Source organism: Cyprinodon tularosa, unplaced genomic scaffold (genome assembly GCF_016077235.1).
Source record: "Cyprinodon tularosa strain WSP-4 unplaced genomic scaffold, ASM1607723v1 ctg248, whole genome shotgun sequence".
Taxonomy (NCBI): domain Eukaryota; kingdom Metazoa; phylum Chordata; class Actinopteri; order Cyprinodontiformes; family Cyprinodontidae; genus Cyprinodon; species Cyprinodon tularosa.
In genome coordinates this window covers 671,036-682,788 of record NW_024038921.1, presented here as the reverse complement: position 1 = coordinate 682,788, position 11,753 = coordinate 671,036, and the positions used below count along the sequence as shown (strand labels likewise).

Sequence of the window (11,753 nt, the reverse complement as noted above, 5' to 3'; positions counted from 1 at the left end):
AAGTCTTAAAATTTCTATCAGTGTTGATACAATCCATATGCTTTCTCATGGATTTCTAATAAAGGGGTTTTCTTCAATGTGTACCTTGAACTGAAATAGTTAATCTGACTAGTTTTTATGTGGTTTTGATATTCAGATCTTTATTTTGACCATCAGTCCCATTTCCCTAAAAGTGTCAGATTGATGTTCATGTCCTTTTGATGTCATTGATTTAGCATAATATCACCTTGGTATTTATTCACTGTTAGTTCAAACGTCTCCTTGTTGTCTTGGTTTGACTAATTATCAGAGGAATGGAGCTGTCCTTTTGTTTTCTTTTTGAATTTTTGAAATTTACATTGAAAATGAATTGATTAGCCCCCAATTTCCTAAAAGTAACAACTTCTTACCAGTATGAATAATACCAGAATCAACACCATACAAAAAACATTTAACTGTTTATAATTGTAGTTTGCACAAACAGCCTCAAAAACAAATGCATTTGCTTTTGAATATTTCAAGGGGATCTGTTTAAATACCAAATCATAAATATACTTCACCAAAAGTTATTTTATTGCTATTTAATTTCTGTAGAGGATCTCAATACCCCAGATTTTAATCCCTAAACCCTAAAAGGGAATTACTGAATTAGAAATGGCTTGTTACTGGTTATTCTGTGGACTACATATGTCAAAATAGTTGTATTTTAGAGAGATTTATACACGAATTGACCAAAGTCTGTACAGGTCAATGCAAATAAAAGAAATAAAGACATAAAATAAGCAATAAAATCAAATACAAAATCTACATCAGTAAGGTGGTAGAAAAGTAAAAATTAAAACAATACAAATATTTAAAAAAATAAAACTTTCAATAAAAACAGATTGATATTTCAGCTAAACAAGTAGTAGAAGTCAGTTATATAAACAATCATCCTAAGTACCTTAGACTTTTGACCCTCTAAGACACAGCCCCTCCTCATTTGTATAATGAGGCAGAAATGCACACTGAAATGTAAAAAACGACAGGCAGAAATAAATAGTGTTGAAGAAATAAATAGGGTAAAAAAAATACAAAGGAAGAATAAAACAGACAAAAATATTATAACATGCACAAAAATAAATACTTAAAGAATAAGTAATACATAAATAAAGTTGAAGATTACAACAGACAATAAATAAATAAGGTAATTATTACAAAGGTGAAAAAACAAAGAAGCTAATTAAAGAGATGTCTTATTGTATAATTTAATTTCTATCTAAATTTATTGGCTTATTGTGTTTTTGGGGGCAATTAATTGTATGCTTATTTTTTTTTTTTTTTTTTTTTGGAGGATTTATTTATTTATGTATTTATTTTTAATTATGGCAGGATTGGTCCTCCATTTATAGACGCCTTCGGTCATGAAAGGGTTACTGTTCATCCTGTGAAACCAGCTGACCTCATCACGTGACTTTGCGGAAGTCAGAACAATAACAACATGAGGAGAGCCTGACAGGAAGGGAATTGCCAGAATGGTGCGGTGTTTTATCTTGCTTTTAGCGGTATTGTTTGTCCTTGTAGCAGTAAGTCTCCAGAGTTCATGCGGAGGAGATGAGGAGCCCGCCTCCCCGGAGGGAGCAGCGGGCTGCGGCTGCGATAAACTGCGGAGAGCCGCACCTGGTGCTGAGGACCCGGAGGAGGAGAAGGAGGAGCAGAGAGCATCCAGAGAACCCGCTGTGAAATATACTGCAGCGGCTAACGAGGGGATATCTGAGGTTAGTTCATCGGCGTCGCCAGACCCCATTTACTGGGGCACGTGCCCCAGTATAAATGAGCAGTGCCCCAGTATAAACCTCATGAATATTTGCAACAGTGATACATTTTTTTAATGCATCAATTTAGATAATTCCAACGGGAGGAGTCGTATATTTCTACTCAAATGCGCAGCAAGTGTGTTGGTAACTCCAAATTGAGGATGTAATAGCGCCCCCACGTCGGCGCATGTCACTGCATGAACTGCAGGTAAACTAACGCGCTGCTCTCAGCTGAGTTGGATGGGACATTGTGCGGTCACGACGCATTTTTAGTTCTGGTAACGTTTCTTACCCGTCAATTTTATTATTTTCCCAGTGAAACCACATGATTTATTTATAGGCTACTAACTGAAAATTACTGCATTGGTTTGTAGATGGATATCAGGAAATTCCTCACACGAAGCAGAGACAGGGAAGCAGTAAAACAAGATGAGAGAGAGGGAGGTAAGGTCCCGTGATGAATTAGTGATTTAAGCTAAGCAGTTACATTAGGGACGTTATAAGCAATATGATAGATATTTACATAATTCTAAATTTACGTTTTTTAATGTTTGCTGTAGAGAATGAGAATGAAGGTGCTGGAGTAGAAAAGGGAGGAGGAGGCGAGAATGACAGGCAAGAGACAGGTGAAGGACAGGAGAGACAAGTGAGACAGGTGAGAGACAGGAGAGACAGGACCATGAAGGTGATGAGGGAGCAACAACCAGCGTCCCCAAACAAGAAGGAGATATTAGTGACTTAGGGGGAAACATGATGGTCCTAAACAAGTGAAGTTGTCCCACTATCCCCAGGACAAATTTGGAGTTAAAAAAACTTTCATTTAATTCAAAATGGTTTGAAAGCTTTGAATGGTTGAAAAAGAAATCCTTGTTATCAAGGATATGCAGTGTGTTTTCAACTTGCTTGATAACATCATGTTCCCAACACCAACGCAGGTCATCCAGATCTCCCTCACAATCCCAGTCAACAGCTGTAGTTGTGAAAGGTCATTCAGTGTGTTGAGAAGGCTCCACACTTGGCTGAGGTGCACAATGGGACAAGACAGGCTCCAACATCTTGCTATTTTATCAGTTGAAAAGGAAGAACTTTCTAAGCTGAGTCAAAGTCTAGTGATTGACCGCTTTGCAAAAATGAAAAATAGGAGGTACACTTTAATGCTCAAAAAATAAAGAAAAACTTAGTTCAGGTTGAGTTAACATTTCCCCTGAACTAAAACTCTGAAACCTAGGAATTAATGATTACTTCAGATTGTGTATAAGGAAACTTTTTATTTTTAAGTTGGTGATGTCTTATTTTTTATAGCTGCAATGTTGAAATTGTTTATGTTTGTTAAAACAAATATGCTCTTACACTCATTATTATCTCAACTGGTAATTTTGGTAGGAATTTATCAGGGTTGAGGCAGTGTGCTTGTCTGTATTTGTGTATGAAGGAGGGGCACATGCGGTAGGGGGCCAGTGCCCCAGTAAAGCTTTGTGCCTAGCAATGCCCCTGGGTTAGTTTGTTACTGACTCTAATGCTATGACCCGGTGTGAAATCCATTTTCTCTTTACCTTTAAAAAGCAGTTTTATTCCGAGAACTTAAAAAAGTCAAACATATTACAAAGGAGTTTATGTTGGATTTTTTTGTTGATGCACAGTTGAACGAATAAAAATCTGAAAAGTGAAATTTGCAATTCAATCTCAGTCAAAAACGGATGTATTAGGTAACACAAGTGATCAGAAAGCATAAGGACTTTATTTTATAGTCAGAATTTAATTCTAATATATATATATATGAAGTTTTGCACATTTATTGGAACCCTGTGCACTTCACCACCCATTATTCTGGTCTTATTTATACTCTACTAAAGCATCTCCAATCATAAAGTATGATGGTAAAAGCATCATGCTGTGGGGAGGATTTTCTTAATCAAGGATATTGGTGGAAGACAACCTGAGAAAGCTTATTATGTGTGCATATGTATATTTAAACATTTATTCTATTGTTTTGTATGTCAGCACAGGGGTAGAGTGCTTTTTTCTTTATAGAACAGTGCATTTTACACACTTACAACGTTTTAAAGCAATATGCCAACTCACTATTTCAGTGGAAGAAAAATTATTTATTAATTTAGTGTTAAGAAACTGTTATTACTTTCAGACTTGTTCTTACAGTCAGTGATTAATGTTAAAGTTTAATTTGACAATATTAGCTGATGAAGATTCTCAGTCATCCAGGTCATAGTCATTCTGTAAAAGTAAATAAAAAACAATCCACTGGACTTGATTTCCAAGGTTTCAAGACGTTTCATGAAACGTCTTGAAACCTTGGAAACCAAGTCCAGTGGATTGTTTTTTGTTTTTTTTTACTTTTATGGATTGACAATATCAGAAAATATGCAGCTTACTTCTGGTCTGTTAGACACTGATGCTAAATCTCCTCTTTAGTTTGAGTGCGGTGAACTTTTAGCTCTTCTTTCAGATGGTTTTCATACCTGGAGGAGAGTTTTTGATGGGAACAGACAGCCCAGGTATCCCACAGGATGGTGAGGGCCCACAGAGACCGGTGCATGTTGACTCTTTCTACATGGACGTGCTGGAAGTAACCAACCAGCAGTTCCAAAACTTCGTCAAAGCCACAGGTTATGTTACTGAGGTAAGTAATCATCTTTCCGTGGTCAAGTAATTCTCTTTTTCAAGGTTATATATATATATATATATTCATGTCACTTTAATTCATGTTATCTTCTGTGGGAATAAACTAGGCTTTCCTCCTTATTTTTAGGCAGAGAAATTTGGAGACTCGTTTGTTTTTGAAGGGATTTTGGGCGAAGCTGTCAAAAGCCAGATCACACAAGCAGTGAGTATGTTTCCAGAAATGAACAGGGTTACTTTTAGTTTTATGCTGAGCAAGTAGAAAACACTGTTTTAGCTCCGTAGAAAGACCATGATAGAGACAACAAAATGATGACAGTCGTGTGCAACTTCAGTCCATAATGCTAGTGAGAGATGATCATTTAATTAAAGCTGTTGTTGCTGTCGACACATGGACACCAAGAGAAGTTGTCAAATGTGGGACGGGCCTGTGTCTTTAATTGTAGTTTTTGCATTGAAGCTATCTCATACATACCAGCTTATATAAAATAGAAATGGAAGAAATCTATTTGTAATTAAAACATTTTTACCCCCCATCACCTTAACTGCCTTTTTTTGGTCTGGGGACACGTTGGGATCCCTCAGAATGACCTTGGAGAGTATTGCTGTTTCCCTTGTTGCCATAAAGTAAGTTTATTGCAGTGACTCATCAGTAAAATGGGCAGTTTTCTCTTTTCATATAAGGGTAACATCTTAAATAGGGAACAAAGTTGAAAGTTATACTAAAGTAAGGTTGCTTTATTCAATGCTTAAACCAATCTCAAATGTCACTTTAAAGAAAATATTAATAAAATAAATTATTTAAAATAAACGGAAGGTGAATAAATAGAGTGATACAACTTGTCAAGGATTGAATGAAATGCCAAATATATGTCCCTTCTTTCATAGGGACAATTTAAAAGATTGTGTTCTTGGTGAAGAAGTTGTTGTAACAGAAACCAGAGCAAGCTGCATTTGTCTTTGAGTGAAACACAAACTAAAACACTTTTCAAGCTGAATGTCCTTTCTTTGACCATTCTTTCTTTTTTTTTATACATTTGTTTTTATTATTCTCCAAGTCAAACCTTATCAACCAACAGGCCTCCCAAAGAAGAAAGCCAAAGTAGCCAGTAGAGTATTTATTTCTTCATCTCATCTTTCATATGCAGCCTCATCATAAGGCTGAGAACTTTGAGGTGATATATTTTTGTAACGAGTAAATTTAAACACTGTGAGATCAATAAAGTCAATCAATCAATCAATTAATCAATCAATCAATCAATCAATCAAATCAGTGGAGTAACACTGGAAAAAAGAAGAGCCACTTCTAATCTTCAAAGATGGCTCATGAAAAACCTTGTGGGAGTTTGTGGGCAGAAAATAAGGCAAAAGTAGGGGCAAATAAAATAAAAATGAACCAGTGATCAATGTTATTGTGTTACCTCTTTGTTTTCAGGTGGCTGCTGCCCCCTGGTGGCTCCCGGTCAAAGGGGCCAACTGGAAGCACCCTGAGGGCCAAGATTCAAGCACCACAGACAGGTAGCCAAACATTAACGCACGTGACCGGTGAAATCATTTCAATATGTTTTAAATAACACAGAAAGGTTATTCAAGAAAAAAGAAAAAAAAAATCATGTTTTGTTTATTGAGATCTGAGTTACAATAGATAATAAAATACTTAGAAAGTAAACCTGTGTTTTTACAGGCTGGATCACCCAGTGGTGCATGTCTCCTGGGCTGACGCTGTAGCCTTCTGTTCTTGGGCCAACAAGAGACTTCCTACTGAGGCTGAGTGGGAGTACGCCTGCAGGGGCGGCTTGAAAGACAGGTGGGCAGTAAATAATGAAAAGAATGGCAACACTTCCTCAAAGTTGACCTGAAATTAATCTACAAATAAACTCTCTCATCTCACAGGCTTTACCCTTGGGGGAATAAACTGAACCCGAAAGGACAACACTACGCCAACCTTTGGCAGGGGGAGTTCCCTGTACACAACTCTGGAGAGGACGGATACGTTAAAACGTCTCCTGTAAGTCAGACAAGATGGAAGGGGACGTTTGGTCGTTGTCAGCGTAACAGAGATATCATTTGCTCAGGCTCATTTGGACAAGAAACTATGTGGAATATCCTCTAGATACACGTCTACTTAAACACCTCAGGCAGTGTAGAAATACGGTACAAAACCAAAGTTGAATATTTCTTATTTATAACATCGTCCTATGACATTGTTTGGTCAAAATTAGATTCATTACATCATTGCTGTTTATCTTTCACACTGGAAACAGATATATAGTCCAATCCACCTGCAGGCGACCGGGAGATCAGGTTTTTTATCATGCTGGTCCTCAAGGGAAACACTGTCTTATTTCAGCGAAAAAATAACTCAAAGTTCTTTAGAACTGCTTTAAGATTTGATGCAGAAAGATTTAAGGACTGTTTGATCTGTAAGTGATCTATAGTACCACATTTGGTCACAGCCAATGTGTAGGATCTCTATAAGAGAATGCAAATGGGGAGCCAATCTATCAACTCTAATTATTTCAACTTCTTATCTGCAGTCATCTAAGTCTCACCAATGTAGTTGCTGGTCCTTGCTCCCAACATTTTGATGAATACTGTGGCTGCCATCTTGATATTTTATTTAGTAATTACTCAAGGCTTCCATCTTAAAAAAACAGTTGAAGATTTGTCTAGTAAGGGAATATTTAGCCATAAATCCGAGAGAATTAGATGTACACTTTTGTCAATTATGTAATGAAGCCTGATGATGATTATGCCTGAAATTAATCTTAATATGTTAGATTTCCTCTCCAATAATAAGATCAAGAAGTTAAGAATTACATGTTTCGTAAAAGTGCTTTGAATGTACAAACTCTTGCCGTGACATCGTCTAGCTGGTGCAGCTTAAGGATGAACTTGCAGTTTGCATCATACTTGCAGATTCTTCATGTGATATTTTTTTTATAAAAGATGACAAATTAGCAGTATGGAGTGGTTTACTATATGCTTGTGCTTGAACAGAGCAGATGTGCTATATGGCAAGTTCTTGGAGTACTTTTTATCTAAACATTAGATTGACTTCAAAACTAATAATTCTTCACAGCAGCTGTTTTTGTTCAAAGAAATTTTAACGTAAGACACATCCTAAATCTGCATTTTAACTTACAATTCTGACATTTAGGCAGGAAGCAACAGGAAACTGGTTCACCAGCATAAAACCAATGTTAAAAAAAGTTAAGATATTTTACATTCTTAATTCTCTTGTCAGGGGAAAGTACATTCAAGAAGGAATTTGTTTATTATTGAAATATTGTTTAATAATTATTAGAAAGGGAAAAAAACAGAAATAATTTCTGATTTTCATTAGATCATGTTTGATCTGATTAAAACATATTTAAAACATACATTTTCAAAACCTTCCCATCCATATATTGCAGGTTAAGTCTTTTCCCGCCAATGGTTTCGGTCTGTATGACATGGTGGGTAATGTTTGGGAGTGGACCTTAGACTGGTGGACTGTGCACCACACAACAGACCATCAGACCAATCCAGTAAGAGCAAACACTATTTTATCAATTAAACCGTCACAACACCAAATCAAGGGTGAGTACAACCTTCTCTTTTCTTCCAGACTGGTCCTCCTTCAGGCCAAGACAAGGTGAAGAAGGGAGGGTCATACATGTGCCACAAGGTAACAGAGTTTTCCTTCCTACTTTCCAAAGTTGTTGTAATGCCTAAATATTGCAGCTCTTAAACACATTTTACACTGTGTATACACCAAAAGGCAGTTTTCAGATTATTTTATAGGGTGGTTAAGCTATCGAAACTCTCATGACATTAAATCATGATTTAACTGTGATTAAGCACAACCACAGTTCCATTTTAGTTGGCATGTTGTATAAAATGTGTGTATATATATATATATATATATATATATATATATATATATATATATATATATAAACTATAAAAATGTGCAAGTCTTATTCAACATAAAGTATATGAATACATATCATGTTTGAACTGATATTTTTTTCTATTTTAATGCAAATATTCTGTAATTTCTAATTTGATTCCTGACACATGATTAAAAAAAAACAAAAAACGGACAGGGCATGTTTGTCGTTGTCTTTCTTCTTCTTTCTTTTTAACAACTCTCACTAAGCATTTGAAAACTGCAGGATACTAATTTTTGAAACTTTGCAGATGGTATTTTTTTCCTCAAACTTCTTTTAAGTCCAACTTTAGTTGTTCTAGAGTTCAGATCTGAAAACAGTTTGCAATGTGGACTCGTCAGACTGCTCTGACAGTTTATTTAGCCTCATTCCATTTTAGTTAAGCTCAGGCCCAGAAAAGCTGGTGTTTCTGGGTGTTGGTCATGTTCTTTTTGTGTGGTAGACTTTTCACTGACAGTATTTTTCTCCATTATTCACTGCCCCACAAGGTAATATCTATTATGGAACTATCTTGTTTTTTAACCAAAGTGCTTTCTGAGAGATTGAAGGTCACAGGATTCAATGTTGTTTGTTTTTCCTGCTGCTTTCGTGCAGAAGTTTATCCACATTCTCTGATTATCTTGATATCATAGACAGTAGATTATGCAATCCTGAGATATTTGCAGTTGTACACTGAAAAAAAGTTTTTATTTTTTTAACTTTTGGACTATTTGCTTGTGAGGTTGTTCACCAAGTGGTGTGCTCTGACCTATCCTTCCTTGTGAGGGACTGAGCCTTTTGGAGGTTGCTTTAAAAAAAATAATTCAATGTGATCTTGGTTAAACATGATTTGCTCACCGTTTTCAGTTTCGAGTTACATTTTATACATCATCCCAGATTCATTGGAACCAAGGCACAAGTGCTTGGTTTGGAAAGCAGTTTTCAGTAGCTAAACCCTGCAGACATGGTTACTGTTTGGCCTTTAGAATCAAGACATGCGGAGGGTTCAAACTGCAGTCCTGCTATGCAGGTTGCATTTCCTCCTGATTGGTCAACCTTGAATTTGATGCAAATTGATCGTTTTTAAATCTGTTTAAATTTACCGGTAAAAGAAATTTTTCATGACTGCTTAATATATGGAATTTAAAACACTGCTTTCAATTTCTCAATTATTTGAACTGGTGCACAGACAAATACAGTATCAGTAAACTGGATTTATAGAGGGTTTTACTGAGTTGGTATGGGTTCGGAAAAGGCCTAATAGGTAAAACAGAGAAGGGTATTAAACTAAGCAGATTTAGCATGTTTTGCAATCCACTGAAAGATGATCCTTTAATTAATCAGTAAGCATAGCTTTTTAAATATATTAATAAATATAAAACTTTAATGAAACATATCTATCGATCGATATGACCTCTATAAACAAAATGCATATCTTGCCATCTCAGTAGTCCATTCACGTAGCGGGAATTTCAACAGTGCTGGTTGCCATTGGAATATGGCTAGCTGCGTGATAAACCTCCTTAGCACAGATTTCTGTTTCTTTTCCTTATTCCTGGATGGGGCCACCTTTTACAGCTGCTTGTTGTATCTCTGCTTCTGTCTCCTTGAACCCCAGTCGGCCTCAGCAGATGGCCGCTCACACTGAGCCTGGTTCTGCTGTATTATCTGGTGAACTGTAAAGCGCATTGAGATGACGTGTTGTGAATTAGCGCTATATAAATAAACTGAATTGAAATAATATAACTAGACCAAAGCAGTTAATGCTCTGTAGTTTTGTAAATAACAAAGCAGCCAGCCCATTTCTAACTCATTCCTAACACAGACTGAGGGGTTATAATTTAACTGAAAGCAGTCTACTATCATCTTTCTTACTCTCTTTCTTTCAGTCTTATTGCTACAGATACCGATGTGCTGCTCGGAGCCAGAACACTCCAGACAGCTCAGCCTCCAACCTGGGATTTCGCTGCGTTTCTTCAGAAAAACGATAACCCGACCTGCTTGTGTTGAAAAAAAGATTCTGTTTTTGCTGAATCCAACTGTGAATGCTGGATAAACACATAAGAATGATATGGCATGTTTTTTTCCGTTGGTGTCATTTTTTGATATGAAGATTTTAGATGAAAAAATAAAGAAGTTTTCAGGTTAATGTATATACCTTTTTCCACAACATGATAATTAAAAATATTTTCTAACAAAATATGAGATTTCTAATCTGTTTTCTATCAAGATTTTTTCTTAAATAAAGCAGTGTTCAGTGGGTTTTAAATTCATCTACATCAAAGACTAAAAGACTACAAAAAAAATTATTTAATACTGTCATGCAGTCTGTGAAATTTCTATAAGAATATATTTTTGACATTTCTTTCTGTGTTAATGTTGACGAACAAACAGGTAATAATAATACAATTCTTACCATAAAGAGGAGATTTTGTCTTGCTCTTGGGTTTTGTGGAACTATCACCATTTTATGTTACAAATAAAAAACACTAGAGGGCAATAGCCACATGTGTTTCTTTTGAGTCGATAAATGGAATACTTTCAGGTTTTTGCACTTTCAACCTTAGACTTAAATTCCTAAATGGTTTATTTTAATGTTACCAAATAAAGGTGCATCTTAATTCAAATACAACTAAAAAAATTTTTATTTAGTTAAGTAGGTTTTTTTTTTTGTTTTTTGATTTTCTATACTCTAATAATCCCAGAGGGAAATTACTTCTCTGCAATTAACCCATCCCATTGGGGAGCAGTGAGCTGCCATTGTGCGGCTCCCGGGGAGCAGTGTGGGGGTTAAGGGTCTTGCTCAGGGACCCAGAGTGGCAGTGACAGAAGTGGGGGATCGAACTCACAACCTCAGGATTCAAAGCCCTATGCCCTAACCACAGTGATGTGTACTGTCTTTGTCAATACTGATGGATTGAAAACAATCACAATCATTTGCCCAAAAAGTTAGAATTCTACATCAGACAATTAAAAAGTGTTTTTAAAAAGTAAGGTACAAAGAGAACACTGAACATGTTGGCAAACTCAAATCTCAGGCTAATTCAAAGTGACAGCTTCACCAAAGATGCCGCATAGGAAGAACATGCAGAATAGTCTTGTCCAGGTTGTGAACGCTGGACCTTCTCTCTTGTACCCTTGTATTTGATCTAGTTCAAAGGCATTACATCCTTGTGTTTGATTTAGGCTTTTTTTTTTTTTTTGCAAGAGCAAAACCAGTAAAGAATTATCTGAACCTATGTCTTGAAAACCCTTTCAAAGAAGGTACTGGAACCCTGACTCTGGCTTTGTAATGATACACATACTAGATTACATAGTGTTAGCACTGATTGTATCAGAGTAGCAAGCAAAATATCTCTTGAAAGTTTATGTTCCTCCTTTACAGCTGTGAAGAACCTAAATAAAACCGAAAGCTCCTATACCACTG

The 11,753-nt window shown here is 36.1% G+C and overlaps 1 protein-coding gene across 2 annotated transcripts; it reads left to right on the top strand.

Annotated features, from left to right (window-relative positions):
• The first annotated feature begins 1,433 nt into the window (after positions 1 to 1,433).
• Positions 1,434 to 10,526, top strand: sumf1 (sulfatase modifying factor 1). 2 transcript variants are annotated; one of them, XM_038288024.1, is made up of 9 exons: positions 1,434 to 1,736; positions 4,240 to 4,413; positions 4,543 to 4,617; positions 5,848 to 5,930; positions 6,097 to 6,219; positions 6,306 to 6,420; positions 7,829 to 7,942; positions 8,023 to 8,082; positions 10,216 to 10,526. In XM_038288024.1, exons 1-9 carry the CDS (start codon positions 1,494 to 1,496, stop codon positions 10,315 to 10,317), a joined length of 1,089 nt encoding a protein of 362 aa, XP_038143952.1. In that variant the 5' UTR covers positions 1,434 to 1,493; the 3' UTR covers positions 10,318 to 10,526. The 2 variants fall into 2 exon arrangements, with proteins under 2 accessions (XP_038143952.1, XP_038143951.1); XM_038288023.1 differs by having other exon boundaries at positions 4,228 to 4,413.
• The last annotated feature ends 1,227 nt before the right edge of the window (positions 10,527 to 11,753 follow it).

Excerpts from the sequence above, each read along its gene's own strand:
- sumf1 (XM_038288023.1), top strand. The coding sequence starts at position 1,494 with ATGGTGCGGTGTTTTATCTTGCTTTTAGCGGTATTGTTTGTCCTTGTA. Across the intron at positions 6,421-7,828 it reads GATACGTTAAAACGTCTCCT|GTTAAGTCTTTTCCCGCCAA; the intron begins GTAAGTCAGACA and ends CATATATTGCAG. Across the intron at positions 7,943-8,022 it reads CAGACCATCAGACCAATCCA|ACTGGTCCTCCTTCAGGCCA; the intron begins GTAAGAGCAAAC and ends CTTTTCTTCCAG.